General features: G+C 36.6%; 1 protein-coding gene across 4 annotated transcripts; it reads left to right on the top strand.

Annotated features, from left to right (window-relative positions):
- The first annotated feature begins 3,506 nt into the window (after positions 1–3,506).
- On the top strand, positions 3,507–20,873 carry LOC130738768 (probable serine/threonine protein kinase IREH1). Of its 4 annotated transcripts, XM_057590910.1 has the most exons (18): positions 3,513–4,428; positions 6,024–6,088; positions 6,209–6,391; positions 6,481–7,851; positions 9,749–9,921; positions 10,573–10,819; positions 11,895–11,987; positions 12,069–12,209; positions 12,291–12,383; positions 13,871–14,075; positions 15,060–15,145; positions 17,321–17,409; positions 19,031–19,082; positions 19,199–19,255; positions 19,371–19,544; positions 19,645–19,722; positions 20,342–20,530; positions 20,643–20,873. In XM_057590910.1, exons 1-17 carry the CDS (start codon positions 3,744–3,746, stop codon positions 20,420–20,422), a joined length of 3,873 nt encoding a protein of 1,290 aa, XP_057446893.1. In that variant the 5' UTR covers positions 3,513–3,743; the 3' UTR covers positions 20,423–20,530; positions 20,643–20,873. The 4 variants fall into 4 exon arrangements, with proteins under 4 accessions (XP_057446895.1, XP_057446896.1, XP_057446894.1 ...); XM_057590911.1 differs by lacking the exons at positions 19,645–19,722; positions 20,342–20,530; positions 20,643–20,873 and having other exon boundaries at positions 3,509–4,428; positions 19,031–19,087; positions 19,371–19,452; XM_057590912.1 differs by lacking the exons at positions 13,871–14,075; positions 19,371–19,544; positions 19,645–19,722; positions 20,342–20,530; positions 20,643–20,873 and having other exon boundaries at positions 3,507–4,428; positions 19,199–19,259.
- Positions 20,874–23,601: the final 2,728 nt, after the last annotated feature.

Genomic DNA, 23,601 nt, shown 5'->3' with positions numbered 1-23,601 from the left:
CGTTGACCTAGACTTTAGTGCCTGAACAAAGACGACCAAATTCGACTTAGGTTTTAGTGCCTCATGGAAAATGATCAAAGTCAACCTAGGCTTTAGTTTCTTTGCGAATACGACCAAAGTCAACCTAGGCTTTATCCGTGGGTACCCATGTATATCATGAATATTCTTAAATTCGTATAAAATCCACTTAATGAATATCATGTGGGCATGGAGCTGGCACAGATACAAATTTTTTCCTGCGTAGTGGGTGGTGGATATATACTACACATACCCACTTGTACCCATTGACATCCTTAGAGGAGCATCATCATGACTTTGAAAAGAGTAGTCGTGCCTATTTGGCAACACGTGAAACTCCACTTTGAAATGTCATCTGAGCCTCTTTTCACCATATTCTACCTTTTTCTTGCATTGTACAAAAACACTTAAAATCACTTGAGTTCATAATAGCAAAAGCATAAATATGCATGAAATTATAGTAAAAGCAAGATATTTATCATACAATTTAGACACACATCAGATACAATCATCCATCATACACACATTATGGTGATTGTAGTCAAGAATAGTTTTTCTTTTCAGAATCTCCTATTTATCATGCCACTGATTTTCGACTTCCAACCTCCTACTTCAACAAGTAAGTGGCCAATATTTTGAGAACACAAATAATATATGAAACTATAGTGTAGTTCCCCTAAGACGAACTTGGTTGGTTTACGATAATATGATGGTGGTTCAACTCTTATGAGTGCAAATGCTTCATTTAACCATTTTCTAAACCCCAACAAAACACCAGTATCTTCAGGCTCTTTTGATAATACATGCACAGGTTCATCTATGTTCCATACATTAATTAAAGTGGTCATAACTTCATACAACAACTCCAAACAATAAAGTTAATAAAAGAACATTAGTTGGAGTAAGATTTACAACCATTATTGCATTGCGTTTAAAGTTTTACATATGAGTCTGGGTGTAAGTCGGTACAGTCCAAACTGCGATCCAACCAATCCGAACCGACTAAACACATTTTGGTGGGTTGGATTAGGTCATAAGATCGGTTCAGACTTTTTTACTTCATCCAATCACCACCAATTTGGTATCGGATTTAAGGATTGAATATCCAATGAATCTGAACCAACCCAATGTTGTTGGGAACATCCTTTTACTATTCAGCTCAAGTGCTCGAGCCCATTACAATTACTCATTTATGTTTTACAATTACACCCGAACACATTTACTTTTACCCTATTTAGTCGTTACTATTAAGACCTAAGTTAATTATGAGTTTAATATTTTGCTGCCTGATTATGTTTCTTTTGTAGATGATGATTTTAGTTTGTTTATATGGAGATTAATTTTGGAGATGTTGGATTATATGGAGTTTCTATATTGTTTATGATTTTTCACGTTTTTTAAAAATAAATTTCGTGCAAATTTTGAAAAAATATTACTTAATTCATAACACGACCATTCAAACCGAACCAGCCCAATCGAGACAGGGCTGGTTTGGTTTGGTTCCATACCTAAAAATCAGAAAATTTTGAACTAACCCAAACTAAACTTGTTTGATTGGTTCAGACATTTAAACAATCTAAATTCAAACAACCCGGTCCGATTACACCTTTAGGAGCAGGTATTGCTTAGGGAAAAGTTCAGTACATGAGTGTTGCTACTTCCTCCTCCTTATGGATGTGGTCCTACATGTGATCCTTCGTGGTATAGTTTTCTCCTAAGTTTTGATTGTGCCAAGTACTTAATCCATGTAGCATTTGGCTAATGTAGAGTAGGATAACTATAATACTTGTTGCCTTGACACCTAACCACATGATCCATACACTCATACCAAGAAGTGTAAATCTAGGGATTTCTGCCACATAACACAACATACCTTTTCTTTAGGTGTTCGGACATCATGCCACTAAAGAGAAGGAATGAATTTTCACTAAATGAGTTGTAGGCCATTAACATTCTTGTCGTTTAGGTTAAACCAGCTAGCTATCCTCATATATTTCATTCTGGTATGCCATGTTCAATGTTCTCGTGGCTGTGGAACCCACCATAATAATAATAATGTGCTTTCACCTAAGTGTCGGTGCACAATGACATGTCAATTTCTATCATGTAGCTTTATTGCGGATTTCAGTCCTCACGATTCTGTCAAATGTTGCGTGCCAATATTGGTATGTTACGTTGGACGTGAAATTTAAATTAAAACACATTCGATACAAAAATAAAATAAAACCTGATAGGTGTAAGATAATTTAAACCATTAAACTAGTTATATTCATAAGTTAGCTTTTTAAAAATTTCAAATTTCATAAAAAAAATCATTTCTTTGTGAAGTTTAGTTGTTTATTTTAAAATTGTTCATATCTTTTAAAATTTTCGTACGAAAATTGTAATTGTAAACAAAATTGTAAATTTTTATGCTATTTTAAAAAAAATTACCATGTTTATTAACTTTTGTAAAATTAACTCAGGTACTAATTCTGTAGCTAGACAATGGTGGGTTTTGGCATATGTTTTAATGGTTTAGGGAAAACAATCAAAGTCGACCTTGCCTTTAGTGTCTTGGCACAGATGATCAATGTGGACCAAGACTATAGTGCCAGAGCAAAGTCGATCAAAGCCGACTTAGGACTTAGTTCCTCAAGAAAAAGAATAAAGACAACCTATGCTTTAGTGCCTTTGCGAAAATGATCAAAGTCGGTCATGGTCGACTTTGTTCAGACACTAAAGTCTAGGTCCACATTGATCATCTGTGCCAAGACATTAAAGCCAAGGTCAAATTTGATTGTTTTCCCTAAAACACTAAACGAACAAAGACAACCTAGACGTTAGTGCATGAACAAAGTCGATCAAAGCCGACTTAGGACTTTGTTCCTCAAGGACAACGAACAAAGACAACCTAGGCTTTAGTGCCTTTGCATAAACGATCAAAGTCAAGCTAGGCTTTAGTGCCTCGATAAACAATCAAAGTCAACCTATACTTTAGCGCCTAAGGGAAAACGATCAAAGTTGATGTAGGCAACTACTGCCTTCACAAAGATGATCAAAGTCGACATATGCTTTAGCGCTTTAGGGAAAACAATCAAAGTCGACCTATGCTTTAGTGCTTTAGAGTAAATGATTAAAGTCAACCTAGACGTAATGCCTCAACAAAGATGATCAAAGACAACTTATACTTCAGTGCCTTAAGGATAACGATCAAAGTCGAACTAGATTTAATGCCTCAACAAAGACGACCAAAGTCGACCGATGTTTCAGTGCCTCAGCGAAAACAATCTAAGTTAACCTAGGCTTTAGTACCTCAATGTAAACAGAGTCATAGACCACCAAAGTCGATGTGGACTTTAAAAGAAAATTCTATAATTCTAAAATTATATAAAAATTAATTTTTTTAAGAAAAAGCAGCCTTTGATCTGGATCATACAAATTCTTCCAAGTCTGAACACAGAGATTCATTAAAATTAACATACAGATTAAACTTTTTCTCCCTTTCTCTTCCTTGGTAAAAGTCATCCATTTTTCTTCTTCTTCCCAAAGTCCACAATCAAAACGTTGAACACCACACCACCTTCCTCCACCAACCCCAACCATTTCACTCTCTTTTCTATCTAAAATCCATTTCACAAAAATCACACACTCTCTCATTCACCACTCAATGTCGCAGTTCCTAGCACCATGCTGCTACTGCTACTAGGGCTTCAACACCGCCACAATAATCACCATCATCAACCATGGTCTTCAAAGGAAGATTCTTCTCTTCCAAGAAATCCGATTCCTCCAGCCCCGATGCTGCTTCCTCCAACAGCCCCCGATCACTCTCCTCCAACTCCCCCTCCAGATCCGACAAGAAAAAACCCAAATCCCCCGCCATAACCGTCACCGGCGGCGCCGCCTCCGCCCCCGCCGCGTGCCGCCAGACGCAAGTCAAGGACGGGACTAAGAAGAAGGATGTTGTCGTCGTCAGGGGTAAAGATAAAGAGAGTCTAGCTCTGTCCGGTTCGAGCTCGAAGAAGTTGACGGCGGCGGCGGCGGAGGGGAGGGATAGGGAATCGCCGGCGGCAGCGTCCTCGTCTTCGGTTTCGCCGATTCTGGCGTCGTCGCTCGGGTTGAATAGGATCAAGACGAGATCGGGGCCGTTGCCGCAGGAGAGCTTCTTCGGGTTCCGTGGTGATAAGGGTGCGGCGCCGGCTCTTGGTGCTAGTAACCTCTCCAGGCCCGGTGTTGGGAAGAAGAAGGAGGTGGTGAGCCAGAGCAGAGTAGGGTTTCACGAGGGTTTTGGTGCTGGTGCCGGAACCGGAGCTTGGGTTGATAATGGAAGCAATTCCGATAGCATGTCTACTGGGAGGTCCAGGGAACGGAGTCCGATTGTGTTGGCCGGGTCGCGGCTACAGAATGGAGAGTCATCCTCTGAAGCAGGTATTGTTGTTTTGTTCTTAGATTTTTGCTCTTCTGTTATGAATGATTTGTGAGCTAGAATTGTGGATATAATAGATTTTTGCTCTTCTGTTTGAGAAGTTCGATTGAAATTTCTTTCGACAAATGTTGTTAAGGGCCAGTAAATTTTATTAGTAGTACACGATTATATACTCTAGAAGAATGACTTATCGATTTGTTTTTATGGGAACTATAAGGGATGGGAGAATAGGAAGGAATGCCTTTATTGGTTTAGGAAATACAATCTATTGGATAGCAGCTATATCTCTAATTGTGAGTATTGTGCTTGTCATTATTGTTTAAACCCTTTGAACAATTAACCCAAGTTTAAAGGACACAGTTTGTTATTCTGCTTTGTAGTTTGTACCGGTCGAGTTCAGTTAATCCTGATCTACAATGGTTGTTATCATGGCACTCACGCTATTCAGTTGAAACCAATTGAATGTTTGAATTTACTTTAGAGAAAATCTCTCAGCTTCATGGATTTATATTCATATTCATTTAATACGAACAATTCTAGATCCCCAAAAATCTTAGGGTCTGATATGCCTTTTTACAAGAGGTGCTGTTTCCTGATCTAATGATATGATACAATATATTAAAATAAATCACATAACTTTAAGGGTGCATTTGGGTAAACAACTTAATTAAGCGCTTATGACAATAAACCTTATCTCATGACTCATATGCACTTATTCAGAAGTTTATTTGAGAGACTTATTGAAATAAGCTCAAAATATCTTATAGGTATGTATAAGTGCTTATGCATAAGCTAATTTGAGTAGCTTAGGAAACTAAGCTCAAAACAGTTTATATGTAAGTCATAAGTTATTTTCATGAACTTACCTAAACATTTGCATAAGTGCTGCTATAAAATAAGCTCAATTAAACTCTCTCAAACGCAGCCTAACACCCCCCACCCCCACCCCTAAAGCTAGTGCATACATTTCAGATATACTATATAAACACACACACACATTAAACAAGTACGGACTCATGGCTGAGCCTTGATGTAAACCTATCTTTATAGGAAGTCATCAGTTACACCCCCAAATAAGACATAACTGAAAAAAGATCCTGCATAGCTATAGCATATGCAAATAAATATCTAAATATCTTAACTCATAAGCTCTAATTTAAATTATTGTAAGACTCATAACTAAAGCCCAATTCAACATAAAGACAAACAAGTATTTTCTGCTGAACTACAGAGTTCAGACTTATGCTGCGTCTTTCTGGTTCATCTTTGCACATTGAAGTGGCTGGCTGGAGGATCCAGCTGACCAGTTTTTACTTTTCTGCATCTCTATGTTACCAGCTCATCTAGTCTTGCTTTCTGTTGTTAGCAGCATAGGTCATGTGAAGTTTTGTAATTGTATATGTAGCCCTCTGGCGTTTTGTCAAGTATGGATTCTTGGGATGTGTTTGAGATATTGGTTTTTGATTGATGTTATTATTTGCTCAGTTTACCCCCCTGCAAATCAACAAACTTTTGAAATTGTGTTTGCATTTATTTACACTAACGGGTCTTGTAAAACTATGTTAGTTTATTCACAAAATGTTACTTTTTTAAACAGGGAAGCAAGCACCATCACAGGTTCAGGCTGGAGGCTTAAGCAGTGAAGATGTTTGCACTCCAGAGGTATTACTGGGCCTGGAGTGTGTTGTCTTTTTTGTTATTACTTTGGTTGAATGTTTTTTTCCTAAATTAGTTGTATTCTGTAATTTATTCTGGCAGAACAACTGATTGTTTCCTTTCTAGACAGCATATGATTTTGAAAATCCGAAGGAGTCTGAATCTCCTCGTTTTCAAGCTATATTACGTCTAACAAGTGCACCCAGAAAGAGGTTTCCTTCAGATATCAAGAGTTTTTCCCATGAGTTGAATTCCAAAGGTGTCCGACCTTATCCATTTTGGAAGCCGCGACGGTTAAATAACGTTCAGGTACTTTAGGTTCCATTTCATATTATCGTGAAGTTGATTTTGTGCCATTGAAGACATTACTTTAATAATTGCTTTACTTTGTTTTGCAGGAGATCTTGGTCGATATTAGGAATAAATTTGATAAAGAGAAGGAAGAGGTGAACTCCGAATTAGCTATTTTTGCGGCAGACCTGGTTGGAGTTCTCGAAAAAAATGCAGATACTCACCCTGACTGGCAAGAGACAATTGAGGACTTGCTAGTTTTGGCTAGGCGCTGTGCTATGACTTCCTCTGGGGAGTTTTGGCTTCAGTGTGAAAGCATAGTCCAGGATTTGGATGATAGGCGTCAAGAGCTTCCTCAAGGGGTGCTAAAGCATCTTCACACTCGAATGCTTTTCATTCTCACAAGGTGTACTAGATTGTTGCAATTCCACAAGGAAAGTGGTTTGGCAGAGGATGAACATGTTTTTGATCTCCGTCAATCTAGAGTTTTACATTCCGCTAAAAAACCTATTCCTCCTAGTGTGGGAAGGGATGCTAAAATTCCTAGTGCTGCCAAGACCTCAAAGGCTTCAACGAAAAAAGCTTATAGCCAAGAGCAGAGTAGCTTCGGTTGGAAGAAAGATGCTAAACAGCCTGAGAATCTATCGCTTCATGCTGATGATGAAGCTTCAAAAAATTTTGAATCTCCTGGAAGGGATCGAATGGCTTCTTGGAAGAAATTTCCATCTCCATCAGGAAGAAGCCCAAAAGAAATTGCTCAGTTGAAGGACCAAAATTATGGGATGGCTGAACCTTCAAAGACATCAAACAATAAGAGATTCACTTCTGATGTGGATCTCTCTGCTGCTAAGCCATCTGAGCTTCATCCTATCAAAGATTCCCAGGACCATGATTCCAAGCACCAGCACAAAGTCTCCTGGGGCTACTGGGATCAGCCGAATAACAATGAGGAAAATTCAATAATTTGTCGTATATGTGAAGAGGAGGTACCTACTTCACATGTTGAAGATCACTCAAGGATTTGTGCTGTTGCTGACAGTTGTGATCAAAAGGGTCTGAGTGTCAATGAGCGTCTTGTCAGAGTTGCTGAAACACTAGAAAAGATGATGGAATCATGTACACAGAAGGATACCCAACAGATTGTGGGAAGTCCTGATGTTGCGAAAGTGTCAAATTCAAGTATGACTGAAGAATCTGATGTTCTTTCCCCTAAACTTAGTGATTGGTCACGAAGAGGCTCAGAGGATATGCTAGATTGTTTCCCTGAAAGCGATAATTCTGTTTTTATGGATGATCTAAAGGGATTGCCACTCATATCTTGTAAAACTCGTTTTGGTCCAAAGTCTGACCAAGGTATGACAACATCATCTGCTGGGAGCATGACTCCTAGGTCTCCTATAATGACACCGAGGACAAGCCAGATTGATCTGCTCTTGGCAGGGAAGGTTGCATATTCTGAACATGATGATCTGTCACAGGCATGCTCTTGTTCCGACTTCTTTTATAAAATGCTGTTGTTCTATACTAATTATGTTATGGCTGGCATTGTCCATTCAATTCTGCATTGTTTATCTATCAAATGGCCTTTTCCCATGTGTTCCGGGATGATGTTTGGTGAGACATGATCCAGTAGTCACCATTGTCCCCTGGAACACTTCATTATTCTAATTTCAGTAACTCATATCTAATTAAAATAAGTACATCAGATTAGTTATCTAATTGTTTATACCTATATCAGTTCTGTGTTTAAAATAAATGAGGCACATGTTATATGCATCAAGGAAAGCTCTTCCTTGTTTCATAATATTATTGGCTGAAAAATCTTGTCTTGTCCTTCTTCAGTGGCAAAGTCCTATTTTATTGTAGAGAATAATCACTGTTGAGGTAAATTTTGTTTTTGTTTACGAAGTTGAAATGGGAAATATATGAATAATTCATTTGTATTCATATGATTCTGAAGTACAATATTCACATACAAGGTTTCGCAGTTAACTAAATAGGGAAAAACGAAAACTGTAACAATATGATTACAAACAATTAATCTGATCCCATCTACAGTATCTTCTCTGATCAGTTGAAGTCCCCTGATTGGGAACAAGCTTGACATTAGGATCCATGGGGTCATTAACTTGTTGCATGCTTGATTTTCCCCCCTTGTTTCTTGCCTCTCAAGGTATCCACAGCTCCTTGATGGAGTTATGGTAACAATTGATAGGAACTGGTTTGAAAGAAGTTCTGTTTATTGATAGAAATCTCTCCCGAATTTCCTTTCCAAGATGTGACCGTCTAATCTATTTTTTCTGTTACTCATAACCCCTCACATCTCACTCTCTACCAACTCCTTAACTAAATAACTAACTAACTAAGAATTACACTAGGTCACTAACTAACCTATAATGTGTATCTTGACTAAATTGTGTTTAGAGATATCTTCACCCCTGTAGAGTACTCTCTGTTGTTTAACTTTACTGAAAATGAAAGAGAGATCCGATGGTACAATTTGAACTTGTATATCTGGTTGCAGTGCTCTTATTGATTTTTGGCATTGTACTTTTTGTTTCATATCCTTTAGTAAATTATACACCGTCTGATACTTGACATTTTATTGAAAATTGGTATGTCAGGCCTGGCTGCTCTCTGACACCCATTGCCAGACAGGCTGAATACACACTCAGAAAAAAAAGATAAAAATGGAAATTTATGGTATTGATTTATTGATAAAGGTGTTGTTGTATTGAAGACAGTATTTTGAATAACTATTTTGTGAAAATTTGAGTTGCAAGGATCATTTGGTTTTTGAAATGATTCTTATGATAAATTATTGAATTACTATAGTATTAATTTAATCTCATTAACCTTGAGTAGCATTGTGATTCTTCATGGATTTATTCATTGGTTTAAGCAAGTTGACATCGGTACCTCGGCTCCATAAACATTAATGAATGGTATGCCTTGCTGTTATGAATTCATTGGTTCTCTAAGGGATGAGGAAGCATGTCAAATTTGAAGATTGTTCAAAGAGAAATGATTGGGTGTCAATAGGGGATTAGGCTGATAAGGTGTTCATGTGAGCCCCTGAGTTCCACTTTGGTGGTAATTTCTTTTGATCTCTATCAGCTGTATGCACTACAAAATGGGCATTTGGTGGACGTTGAAGGGATTTTAGTCAGCAAAACAATTCTCTGTTTATTAGTATGGACCCTTTAGTTTTTTTAACAGTTTTATTTGCGATTAGTATGGAAACATTGGTACGTACCAAAGCAAAAGAAATATTCTGTATATTATTACTGTATTGAAAATGTTAGATACACAGTTCATGCCTTTTATCATGCTCGTCATCAATCATGTCAACCTACTCTTTGTTTTTAATCGTAGATGAATGAACTTGCTGATATAGCACGATGTGTGGCAAATGCACCTCTGGATGATGATCGCACGTCGTCGTATTTATTAACTTGTCTTGATGACTTGCGGATTGTTGTAGAACGAAGGAAATTTGATGCACTTACTGTGGAGACCTTTGGAACACGCATTGAGAAGCTGATACGGTTAGTGCTTTCTACTATGTATGTTGTCATGCATCTTTATGTTAAGGAAAGTACTCCAAGTAAACATTGAACTATCAGGGAGTGGATTCTTAATAGATAAAAACTGGAGTGAATTCTCATTTTAAGATACTTTTACTACAAAATAATCATTATATTCTAGATACAGAATATCATATACCAAAATTGTATACCTGCTTCTATGCTTATGCTTTTATATTACCAGTCCACTACCTTTCTTTGGCATTACTAGCCCGCAATTTTCCTTTAAGTCCTCTGAAGATAATTGGCAAATTGCAGACACATATTGTCCATGCAGTGTTATCATAGGCGGATGGCTGTTTATGTGGCAAACTGAAAATCCGCCATGAAAATATGGCGGATTATGTCGGAAGCCATGGCAGCCATAATAAAAATATAAAATTACCCGCATAATGCAAAAAAATAAATAGAAATGTACTAATAATGTGTTGCAGGACAATAGTATGCATTGATACAAAACCATCAAATACACTAAGCCTTTCATATGGATTTTTTCGGAGACCTGCTTTTGCAACCCTCCATTGCTGCAGTTTAATTACATGGAGTTTGCAAATTGATCTTTTGAATCTTTAGGTGATTTTATTCTTACCAAGTTGTAATTTTGTTTGGTAGGGAGAAGTATCTGCAGCTTACTGAGATGGTGGATGTTGAAAAGATAGATATGGAGAGTGCTGTAATTGATGATGATGTCGTCTTGGACGATGATGTGGTTCGCAGCTTGAGAACAAGTCCAATCCATTCTTCAAAGGATCGTACCTCTATTGATGACTTTGAGATTATAAAACCTATTAGTCGTGGGGCATTTGGAAGGGTTTTCTTGGCTAAGAAGAGAACAACTGGTGATCTTTTTGCAATAAAGGTAATTATACTTTATGCTTCTGACTCACTGATCATTGCTTAAACTTCCCCTCCCATTTTTTACTTTGATGTCATTTGTTTGTAACTTATATGAACACCCATTATGCCTTTAATTCTTACCCCCGTTGACAGAATTGTTAATTAGAGAAAAGCTAAAAAAAATATTCTGTATTATGATTTGTGAATTGCCGATATGACATTGATCTATCTTCATATGTATGGATCAGTGGTAGCTTTGCTAAGCAACAATCTCTAACTACTTCTATATATACAGCTGGCATATTAGAATAACTAACCACCAACAAGACTATAGAAGCTAGCAATTAACGGTTAGGTGGAATTCATAGAGATGTCCGGCATTCTTATCTCTCTAAAATTTGAGAACCTCTGTTTAGATTGGGCCTCGGTGTGAATATCAACAACCTTATAGATTCTAATGTTCTATACTCCAGTACATCCTAGTTTTCTTAACATTGAGAGTTTACGTTTACAGAAGAGATAGCTTTTCTGACAGAAGCAGCTGTTGTAACTGCCCAACAGAGTTCTAACAGAAAACTAAATCTTAGTTCTAACAGACTGGTTGGGCCTAACTCATAACCAAGGGAGAAGGGAATAAACTCAAAGTACAACAACACTTTTAAAAAGGAGATGACCATAAGGCTTATCTCTATCACCCTTGTATATCTGTTTCTGCATGTTTGTTATTTCATCTTTGCATATTTAACTAATTGTTGCGTCTCGTATACCACTGTTTGCAGTGTTACATATGAAATTTTAAATCTGCATTGCTTTCTTCTATAAGCCGAGTTTGACCATGTTTTCCTTCATTTTTTCAATAATTTATATTTTATTATCCAGAAAAGTTCATGTGCATTGTAATATTCTTTACATTTTTTGTATTCAACTGTTATTACTTTGTCATATTTATGTTTCCAAGGTAATTTTGATGCAATAAAATTCGGTGACATAGCCTTGATGGGATATTATAAATTTACTGTTTTGCAATTTTTGTTTCTTTCTAGTGTTTTATGCTTTTACTCTTTTGTTGTTTACCATATTGAACTATTTCATAACAGGTTCTCAAGAAGGCAGATATGATACGTAAGAATGCAGTGGAAAGTATATTAGCAGAACGTGATATCTTAATTACAGTGCGCAATCCTTTTGTGGTGAGTGTTTCTAAGTTGTTTGTTATACTATGTTGCTTTGTGAATGGCAACCTATTCTAACATTAGTTTTGACTTCTTCAGGTTCGGTTTTTCTATTCTTTTACTTGTCGTGAGAACTTGTATCTTGTCATGGAGTACCTAAATGGAGGTGATCTGTATTCATTATTACGGAATTTAGGTTGTCTAGATGAGGAAGTTGCCCGTGTGTATATTGCTGAAGTGGTAATTATTGGTTCTCTTTCTGTGGTAATATAGATTTTTTTATTATGTCGTCTGTAACATTAAATTTTCATTCCATTGTAGGTGCTTGCATTAGAGTATTTGCATTCATTGCGTATAGTTCATCGTGACTTGAAGCCAGACAATTTGTTGATTGCACATGATGGTCACATCAAGGTAATACTGACTAGTACTTTTTTTACTCAAGAAGCCAAGGGTCTTGTATCATTAAAATGATGAACTTTATGAATTTTGGTTGGGCTAGCTGCTAGTGTGTATTTTTTAGGTTTTCTGGTGGTGAATATTTGGTATGTTGTGTTGATAGATTCCAGTAGAATCACTGAGAATTGTATTATTCAAGAACCCTAATCCCAATTGGGAATAGGAATTGGTACAAACACTGGGAATTTCGAGAGTCTCAATTCTCTCCACAATTTTCCAGTTCCAGAACTAACTGCTTAACTGACAGCCCTAATTCACTATTTATATTCCCTTTTGTAACTGCTTTCCCCAGTAACAGATATAACAACCTAACTGCCACATGGCAGAGTTCAACTAACCGTCTCCTTTTCCCTTTCTTTGATAGACTTTAGTGATAACAGGTCTATCCTCATGCCTAACATGTATGCCTGTTATGGATCATTGAGTTTTTCATCTTTACAATTATTAGATTCATTCAACAGTAATACCAATAATAATTCCTGTCGTTTGTGCTTTTTACTAAGATAGAAAGCTCATTTCCTCATGAAGATAATGGAAAAAATAGCTTTCTGCCCGCATATACTCAGCTCCGTGTTTCCTACTTCCTAGGGGGTAGAGGTCCATAAACTTGAGCATTCTTCCTTCGCAGTTAGAGTTAGAAGTAGCTTCATTTGGATGTGCTTTTATCGGGAAAATAAATCTTTTCTTTTAAATTGCTTTTGTTATACTTTAGTATTGGATGAAGTTTTTTAAACAAAATTGAAGCTCTTAACAAACACATTTTATTCTTAGAGGATGTTTGATTCCACATTTGCAAGTCTTAGAATTGATTCTCCACAATCAGAATTTTTTTTTGGTATTTGGATGTTTCCTTTCACAATTTGGTACAGGCTAGCGCCAAAATAAATTTTGGATGAAGCTACAAGTCCTAGCTTTTGCGGTTGACAATAATCAATTGTGAGATTTCTCTACTGGATTTCCCAACATCACCGAGAAACCACTTCTCATAAATGTACACAAACATAAATCACTTAACTTTCAACCCACTTTTACTATAATAAATTTTATCCCATGAAGTCTTCAAAATGCTGATTCAACCACACATTCAGTGTTCTTTCCCTTTCCAGCTGTATTTTTTACCATTTTTTTATATAACTTAGAGAAGCTGTTCTAACATTAGGAGAGCGTATTCAAATAATTACATCCTAACACTAACTCTTAAAGATATTTTTTGGAATATTTTTATAATCTCATACAATTCAAACCAGCCCCATAAATCCCCACACCCCCGCCCACTCTCCAAGTTACATCTTGTATCCTTCTGAGTGTTAACATTTCATGCAACCATGGTTCTCTTAATTAATTTCTTTACATGCTGATGTTCGGGAGCTTCAACACCAGGTTGCCATTTTGATGTTCAGATAGTAAACTTGTTTTTTTTCTTCCCGTAACTACTCTTGCAGTTAACAGACTTTGGGCTTTCAAAAGTTGGTCTCATCAACAGCACAGATGATTTGTCAGGACCAGCAGTTAGTGGGACATCCCTACTTGGGGAGGATGAACCTCGTGTGCTTACATCTGAGGATCAAATAGAACGGAGGAAGCAACGTTCTGCTGTGGGCACGCCTGATTACTTAGCACCAGAGATACTTTTGGGAACTGGACATGGTTGGTACCCTTTTTATGTTTAAGGTGGTTTAAGTTCTGTTCTCTTTTCCATCTCTTAAAATTAGTGTTGTCAAATAGTGGCTAGAGCGTCTGTCGGTATGGCATAGCATTGTAGCTTGTGCAGAATTGCCTGTAGTGTCTGCAATGGATGTTGAGCTTATCGTGGATGATCTGGGCCTGTGGAGATCCGGTTCAGCTATGAAGCCCAGAAACGTGCAACACACTGCTGGAAATGCACACTGATGAGAGAGAGAGAGAGAGAGAGAGAGAGAGAGAGAGAAGCCATGTGTATGGTTGCTTGAATGCCAAGCATGCTCAATAACGACCTAGATGTCGAAGATTTACAGTGTTACACCACTGCCACTTCTTTTTGTTTCTTTTAATTTATTCTCATTTTTTTTAAAACTAAGTTTTGAATCTGGTATTCTTGTGAGAATTCATTTATGTGCATTTTGAGTGTGATGTTAAGAAGATGATTCCATGTGTGTGTTTGTAAGTGATTTTTTTAAAGACTTTTGCTATTTGCCTGCGATGTTATCTGCTATATGGCATAGCAGAATTTTGGCTTTCCGTGGTTTGCTAGTTACATCACCGCTTAGATGTAGAATAGAACTTTTGTCATTCTTAGGCTATTTTTTTAAGAATACAATTAATACTGAAAAATAATTTTTCTGCTGTTTTGAAATAATTTCTTAATGATGCTGAAAAAATGTGGAAGGATCATTAGAAAAACATGGCATGATCAAATGAAGACTTGGGTTACGTTTGAAAGAGCTTATTTGAGCTTATCTTATAGCATAAACACTTATGCAAGTATTTGGGCAAGCTTAAGAAAATAGCCTATGTCCTACCCACCCACACTCTTATTATCATTACAGCCATCTGACTTAGTAGTTCTCGATTACTTGTGAATGGTGATCATTCTAATGTATTTTTTTGTTATTTTGCAAACATAACATGGACACAATTTTGTTTGATTTTCAGGCTATACTGCGGATTGGTGGTCTGTTGGAGTTATTTTATTTGAGTTGCTTGTTGGTATTCCACCCTTCAATGCTGAGCATCCTCAGGTATATACCTCACCTCTTTTTGCAATGAATATTTACATATGGTTTTTGTTGAAGTTTTAGGTTTTAGATACAGAAGGAGGGAAGGGAAATACTAAAGACTTCAAATTGTGGTTATATGGTTTGATGCAAAGGGCTAACTCTTATTTTAGTAATACTATACCCATAATTCATAGTCCTAATTAAATTTGCAAACAAATCATGAAATGTAAAGAAATATAGAAGACAATCCTAAGGCTACGTAACATAATACAAAGGAATAGAATGAAATATAATCGAACAGAATCGATTAGGTTGGAATGGAATAAAATCTCTTTCCATTGTTTGGATATTTTAGGATGGAACAGAACAAATTTACCATTCTCATGTGCTAGCAGGCCACAACACCTGATTTTTTTTATGCTTCAATCTTCATATCTTATATATAGATATGAATACTAGAAAACTGATAAATATTACTTAAAATTCATAACATATTCATAATAATAATAAAAGTCAGTGCACAGCAAAATAGAATGAGTGAAGACAGAGGAAGAGGCAAAAATAGAACCAAACAAAGGATCAGAACAGAGAGGAATCTGAGAGACCGGAAACACAAGGCAAATAGAAGGAAATAGTGCCGGAGAGAGGTGGTTTCCAAACAGACATTGTCGTTGGAGAGGTGGTCGCTGGAGAGACTTAAAGTGGCTAGGTTAGACTGGAGAGGTGACAGGGGATGGGAGCAGTATTCAAGCAGTGAGGTGAGACTGCGAAAGTGGCTCTCAAAGGTTTGACGTACTTTGCCTCGTGAAATCCCCAATGTGCCCCCGATATTGTCCCCCCCCCCCCGTTTGAAGTTTGACAGTTCTCTTTTTTGGAATGTCCAAATTGCATCGAGATTGTGTGCTATTTGTCCTGGAGATTGCCCGCAATTGTGGCTGCACTAGGCCCGATGCTGAAGTGTGATGCTACAGGGTAGTGTATAGCGGAGGGGTGCCGCAACGGGATGGACAATAGCCCTGCGACCGCGCACAGTTGAATACTATGTTCTAAACTAGTCTAAGATAAGCCCAAATTTGTGATATATTTTACATAACATCCCTCTCAAGTCAAAATTCACTAAGCTTTAAGCTTGTTGGAGACGTTAGAAAGATTAGCATTGCGTGATAGACAACTTTGCAAAATGGTTAGAATGATCGTTAGCTTGAAAGCTGGTTAGTGTGTTGCATAACCAAGGAAGAAGAGACTTGTTGTAATGATCTTTAGCGGGAATTTCTTGGCAAGCAATCATATGTAAGAAAAGGTAGACTTCTCCCAATCCTACAAGAATAACTTTGAAAGTTTTAAATCATAAGAAAATTTAGGATCTTGGGACTGGTGTGCATCACAGCCGTGAGTAAGTCCTCACAGCATGACTTATTAGTGAGATAGAAGAAATTCCCATTCGTACATGACTATGACTTATGATGGGAGGCTGATATAAATCTAACGTAATTTGCTAGTTCATCACTAGTCTGGAATCTTTTGGCCAAAGCTTCAAATCCTTCAATTGAGATAGCTAGGGCCACACTTCATCCAGGATAGCTGGGGCCATTACATTTGGCCGGAGGAGCCTACAAGAAGGATACAACAATGAAGTGAACTGATCTTAGGTTTCTGAGATAAGCTGCAGAAGCAGCATTACAGAAAAGCTCACTAACAAAGATACAACCTGAGAGTTAAAGGGTAGTTGGACTGTGTGCCTGACCAATGAGAATTGAGAAGAAATAATAATGGAGATAAGGACATTGTTAAAATGGAGTTCCAAATTTTGAAGAACTTGACATCAGAACAATGACATGACTAGTGATGGATGATAGTTATTAACCAAGTAGTAAGCAGTAACCTAACCCTTATTTATAATAATGATCCAAATCCCAAGCAAATAAGCAAACTAACCAGTAACTATGATTGTTACTAGATGCCTAATCCAAATTAAACAGGGAAACAAATCATGAAATGCAAAAAATATGAAATCAATTGTGCGAGATAATCTAAGATGTTCTAAGTGTGTTTGGAACCTGGTAGGTTTCCATGTTAGGGAGAGAACTAAAATATAATGAAATACTTTTCATATATATTAACAGTTGTTGCTGTTGTTTGTTTTTCCTCTATATGGTTGTAGTTTCACTGACAGATGAATTATTTTTGCGTTTGTAGACTATATTTGATAATATTCTTAACCGTAAGATACCCTGGCCCGCAGTTCCTGAAGAAATGAGTCCTGAAGCACATGATCTTATAGACCGGTAATAGATATTTATGCTCCAATTCTATGTCATGTTTAACATATATATTAGGAAATTATTTGTTTTGAACAGCATATTTTTCTATTTTAGGACATTGGCTCCTTGTATTTGTTGTTTTCAATATATTTTTATTACTTTTGCTGATTGTTTAGCCAATGATGACCGGTGACATATTTAGTCTAGCAATCTCGGTCATTTATGATGTTTAGCGAAGCCAATGGCATTCTAACCTTTTCAAGTACTATAGGTGTGTTTTTTTTAAATGGAATCTTATGACATTGACCATTCTGTCTCATGCATACCATTTCAATATTCTTATGTCATGTTATCATGATTACTAGCTTGTGTAAAAATAGGCTAATCTTGTACATTTTAGTGTCTTTATGTCTAGATAGTCAAAGGCAACTGGCACTCTAACTGTTAGGGTCGGAGTCATGAGGACATGCCTTACTAGAGAAAGGCATTTTACAAACACACACCCACTTTATTAGGTAATATACTATATTTGTTCTAAGTCTCTAAGAGAAATGCTAACTACACTCTCCAACACACTCAATGCGATTGGTTTATTTTTTTAAAAAGTAAACACATTCTCTCACTTAAAAACTTTCTTGACTTTTTCTAAATTGAACCAATGATATTAAGTGTGTTGAAGAGTGTGCTCAAAATAGTGTTGGTAGCACTCCCCTCTTCTCCTTTGAAACAAACAAGCAAAAAGTGCCAATAAGGCGCAAGAAACATGTGCCTCACTGAATACGCAATGCTTCAGCTAACAGAATGCAATGGATCCTTCCCTCACCTTGCCGCCTAGCACACTGCACTGATTTAAGTTGCATAGGATATGTGAACATGAAGGTGTTCCCTTGAGTATTAATATTGTCACTGTTTTCAATTACATACATGGCTGTTGAAGCTCTTGAATTTTCATTTGTCCTCTTTGGCGTCTTCAGGAGTAGGGAAAACCTATTTCGAACTTGATCCGAGGATTCCTCAGAGTCCTCAAGAACAGGCCAAAGCAAGATATTTCACCATCATTTCTTTGACAATTATGTTTCTTATAGTGGACAAATTTATACTTCCTTAAAAATATAATCTGAATGTCATCATGCAATTTATAAACTCTAGTTTCTATTTAATTTAGCTTTTTTTTTTAAGTAAGTTTAGCTGGATACTTGTCTATCTTGAGGTATTGTTACCTTACATTGTCTGCCCGGAGACATGTAATCAATTTATAACACAATTCTTTTTTAAAAACCTGAGATCCTCCAAGGGTTTTAGTGACTCTAACTGATTCAAATTCCTATATAATGACTGATATGAAACAAATATTTTGATCCATTTCCTGCTTAACAAGCATTGTATTAGTGCTTGAGATACTTTGCTGCGTATTGGATACTCTAGGCATGATCTTCATCTGCCCAATATATTTTCCCTATGTTCGTGTGATTATCAAAAACATATTTTTCTACCTTGAATAAAGGCTTGAGATTGATGCTTTTGTGCAATAGTAATAATATTGAACATTTTCTTGTAGTATTTTTTCTTGTCATGGGTTGTTAGCACTCACTAGGATAGCTGGATGTTTTCTTCATAATTAGTGTCTGAGATATTCAATTTTCAGATTATTGACAGAAGATCCTAATCAAAGACTAGGAGCCAGAGGAGCATCAGAGGTGAGGTGATTTTTAATATTCATAGATACTTGCTTTCCATTTTTATGATAAAATCTGCTTTATTCCTAATTTGTTCCCCTTTTTGGGGTCAAACTGATAAATGCTTAATGATCCAGGTGAAGCAACATGTTTTCTTCAAGGATATAAACTGGGACACGCTTGCCAGGCAGAAGGTGTGCGATCGTTTACTTGAGTCATAAATGTTATTGTTAATCTTACTGCCTATGCAGCCTATCCCTTGATAGTTGATGTGGATGTTATTGGCAACATAATATGTTGATTTTGCAGGCTGCATTTGTTCCTGCTTCTGAGAGTGCTCTAGACACAAGTTACTTCACTAGTCGCTACTCATGGAATACTTCTGATGGCCTTGTATATCCAGCAAGTGATATGGAGGATTCTAGTGATGCTGATAGCTTAAGTGGCAGCAGCAGTTGCTTGAGCAATCGCCAGGATGAAGTGGTACTGCATTTATGAACATTACTTAATTGAAAATACTGGCTGTGTAATCAATTTGAAGTATTGTGGGCTGACCTTGTCATGGTATCATTTCTATAAACAGGGAGATGAATGTGGAGGCCTTGCTGAGTTTGATTCTACTTCATCTGTCAATTATTCTTTTAGTAATTTCTCCTTTAAGGTATTTCTTTCAAATCATATTCTATATGCTTATAATCCAATCTAATAATTAGACTTAACTTTCATGATGGATGCATGGTCTTTGATCCTTATTTTCTTGTCACTTAAGACTTGGATTTACTATCTTGATGATTGGATTTACTATCTTGATGAATAGGAAGAGAGGCTTCTTTCTGTGCCTATATTCAGCAGTAACCTAATATATTTGCCCCTGCCTTTGTATCATGTTGTGTTCTGTTCGGCTTTGTTTGAATGTTTTTAGGGTAAGGGTGGGGAAAGTTTTGAGGGGGAGGGAAGAGAGGGTGAAGGGAGGGTAAACTTTCCTCTTGTTTGGAAGTTCAAAATTCTACAAAACCTCCCTAATTTGTGGGAAACAACAAAATGACTGAAGAAGTGTCTTGGATGGTTTTCAGAAATTCCCTAAACCCTTCCCCCCTTTATAAAAATATACCATGCAAGGGGAGGGATTCTCGTAAGTTTTTCTTTCCCCTTCCGTACCCTCCAAAATCTAACTCATAAACATAGCCTTAGTTTAGTATGTAGTTTGATAATTATTTTCGGGTTTCCCTGCATATTCTCTTATATATATTGTTTGCTTCTTGTTTCCATTTGGTTTTCAGAATCTCTCGCAGCTTGCATCAATCAACTATGATCTCACCAAGGGATGGAAAGATGATCCGTCAACAAATTCTAGTGCTTAGCTATCTCATCTTCTGTCAAAGTCCTGAATTTGGTTTTCGACCTATGATCCAAGCAATTGGGGGGGGGGGGGGGCATTAGAACCCCTGTTGGTTGTATATCTTGTACATGTATGAATCCGCAAAACTGTTTTCATCATGCCTTATTTAAAATAATCTGTATCAAATGTTATTTACATGTATGTATTCTGGCTGATCCAATTTGTATTGCTGGATTTTGCAGAGATTTAGGGGGTTCGAAGTGGTTCGGGGTGTACTCTTTGCTTGTCAGGTTACAGGACAAGTGGGGTGTTTCGATCTTTCGGTGTATTGTGTATTGATTGAGAACTGTAAATTTAAAAAGCAGAGATCACAGTACTCTCACTAATGTTCCAGCAATGAGAACACATCCCTTTTTGTTCAGGCCAGTGTAATATTATTACTTGTAAAATTAAGATATGAATTATCTTCTGAAGCCCCTTGAGCATTTTGGAGTCGTCTTCTCTATCTTAGCCATCCTTAAACCATGTATTACACAAAAGTCATTAACTTGCTCGTCTAGTTTCCATTGGTATTGTTGATGAAACCGCACTCCGAATATCACACAAATTTTGGGACACTTACTGCCTAACTATAAACTAATGCACAGAAGCTGTTGGATTTAGGGTCGATGTTGACGCTTACTGTGGATTTTTTTATTAAATGCACGTTGTGCATAGAAATTAATCTTTTTTAACATACAATTAAAATTTAGAACTTGAAGAAATTTGATTTTAGGAAAGATAAAAAAAGAATATTTTACTGTTAAAGGTCCAACATTTATTAGAGATATAGTCAACCATCACCCTTGAACTAGCTTTTGGAATAGAGTACTTTTAAAAAAAAAAACTTTCAAAAAAAAAACTTTTGGAATAGAGTTAGACCTACCTGAGTTTTGAGTTTGTATTCAAAGCTTAGTAGGAGGTTTTAGGTTTAGCTGTTGTTGAGGGCTGACTTGTGTTTTGAATAGTTACAATCCAAAAACAATACCAACATTGGGTCTAAAGGCCTCTGATTGGTTATACTTGAAACGCCACTGCACCAGCACGTGTGCTGCATGCTACCCTCCACTTTGCTATTAACAGCATCATCTTCACCATTTTGATCGGCGAGGTCTAGCCTTTATGTTTTGGTCATGTTTAGTTCCTCACTTCATCATTGTGACACCCTTGTGTTTTTACCTTGTTCAAGTGCCAATAAAGTCTAGTTTTTGCTCAATTATGCCTCTCTCGTGTTCTATTCTGTTCTATTCTTGGATTCGTCAAGGGTGAATCTCCTTAACGTGAGTCGTGAAGAATAATTTGGTTTCTTCTGTCTTCTCCGGGTCTCCTACCAATACATCGTCATGCAAATTTATTTGGCCTGTTGCTTATGTTGATGATATTGTCGTTACAGGTAATGATCAACATGGAATTGAGTAGATGAAACAATACTTGTTGAAGCATTTCCAAACTAAAGATCTTGGCCGGTTTGATTATTTTTTGGGATTGAGGTGACTCAATCAAAGACATATGTTGGTATCTCTCAAAGAAAATATGTTGTTTATATTGTAGAAGAATATGTAATGCTTGATTATTATCATCATGTTGACATAGCATACCCAATTAGAAGCTTCTAGCTAACATAAGGAGCCCTATTTTGATCTAGGAAGGTACATAGGATTAATGGGGAAGTTGAATTATCTCAAGATGACTAGACCTGTTATTGTCTAGTGTTGTGAGCTAGTTTCTTAACTCACCATCTGACATTCATTTAAATGCAATCATTTGGATCCTAAGATACAAATGTCATATTAGTATCATTGGATATGTTAGATGCAGATTGGTCAATCGATGTTAATGATATTAGAGGATATTTAATTTCATAGAAAAAGGCAAGAAATTAAAAAAAAATGTTGCTGAGAGGTCTAGTACATAAGCAGAGTATCGTGTTTTGACTAATGCTACGTGTGAGCTATTGTGGTTAAAACATTTGCTTTACGAGTTGAAGTTTTGTGAGATATGACATATGAAGCTTTCCTATAATAACCATGTCAACTTTGCATCTTTCCTCAAATCCAATTTCTCAAGAGAGGACCAAACATATAGATGTCAATTGTTATTTCATCACAAAGAAGTCACTCTAAGACATAATTAAGACTTCTTAGATTCATTCTAAGTATAAACTTGCAGATATGTCAATTAAGTCTTTGCCTGATTCTATGATTACAGTCATATATGCGAAACAAGTTGTGTGCATCTGATATATATTCTAGAGCTTGAGGAAAACTATTGAAAATTTGGTGTTGTTTTTTTCTTTTTTCTTTTACATGAGGTAACATTTTTATTTATCTAAATATCTTGCACCTCTTGGTTCAATTTAACTTTTTTTTGGGTATAAGGTCCATGTTTAAATCATTTTAATAATGACTATAAAAAAATCCCATGAGTTGACATGTTGAGTAAAACATTGAAGTCCTGTCACTTGTTTTTGTTCGTGAGTGTATAGTATTACTGTCACCAATTTAAAAAGAAGAGTGCTGAGAATAGGACAACAATGGCCAAGTATATAGTAATACTGTCACCAGTTTAAAAGGAAGAGTGTAGAGAATAGGACAACAATGGCCAACAAGAGGCAACAGCATCCAATGTAGTAAAATAGTGGGATGTCAATCCTTGCTTCTCCCTCATCATACTGTCATTGGTTTTCAACCTTATTTGAATGCACTTCGCCACTCCCTCAAAATACTAACTAAATAAAACGCCAGAAAGTGTCAAGATCTCTACATACCAACAAAATATGACCCATTAACCAAATGAAGAAGCAGTAGGACCACAATATCAGAAACGCTTACTTTAAAATGCACTGCCCCTCCACTATGTGTACCCCATTTTGGTCCACCATAAAGTTACAGTTATCATCACATCCTCAAATACATCACATTGGTGATATGAACTTTCCACCGTTCGGTTTGGTGATAGAAATTAGGAAAATAGGATGCTAGACACTTATATTTCCACCTCCACTTAAGATAAACAGGAAAAGAAAAAAAATTTGAATGATATGATAAATGATGTGATAAATAGAAAAGAGAGAGATAAGAAGATAAATGAGTGAAAGTAAAATAAAAGAGAAAGTAAAGTTTCAATATATTTCAAGAGCTAGACGCTCATTGTATGATGTTT

This window comes from Lotus japonicus, chromosome 2 (genome assembly GCF_012489685.1).
Source record: "Lotus japonicus ecotype B-129 chromosome 2, LjGifu_v1.2".
Taxonomy (NCBI): domain Eukaryota; kingdom Viridiplantae; phylum Streptophyta; class Magnoliopsida; order Fabales; family Fabaceae; genus Lotus; species Lotus japonicus.
This window is presented reverse-complemented; position numbering and strand designations above follow the sequence as displayed.

What these genes read in the sequence shown, in the direction of transcription:
- LOC130738768 (XM_057590910.1), top strand. Translation starts at nt 3,744, where the DNA reads ATGGTCTTCAAAGGAAGATTCTTCTCTTCCAAGAAATCCGATTCCTCC. An exon ending in AAGATGTTTGCACTCCAGAG is followed by an intron (nt 6,089 to 6,208) that starts GTATTACTGGGC and finishes TTTCCTTTCTAG; the next exon opens with ACAGCATATGATTTTGAAAA. An exon ending in ACACGCTTGCCAGGCAGAAG is followed by an intron (nt 19,256 to 19,370) that starts GTGTGCGATCGT and finishes TTGATTTTGCAG; the next exon opens with GCTGCATTTGTTCCTGCTTC.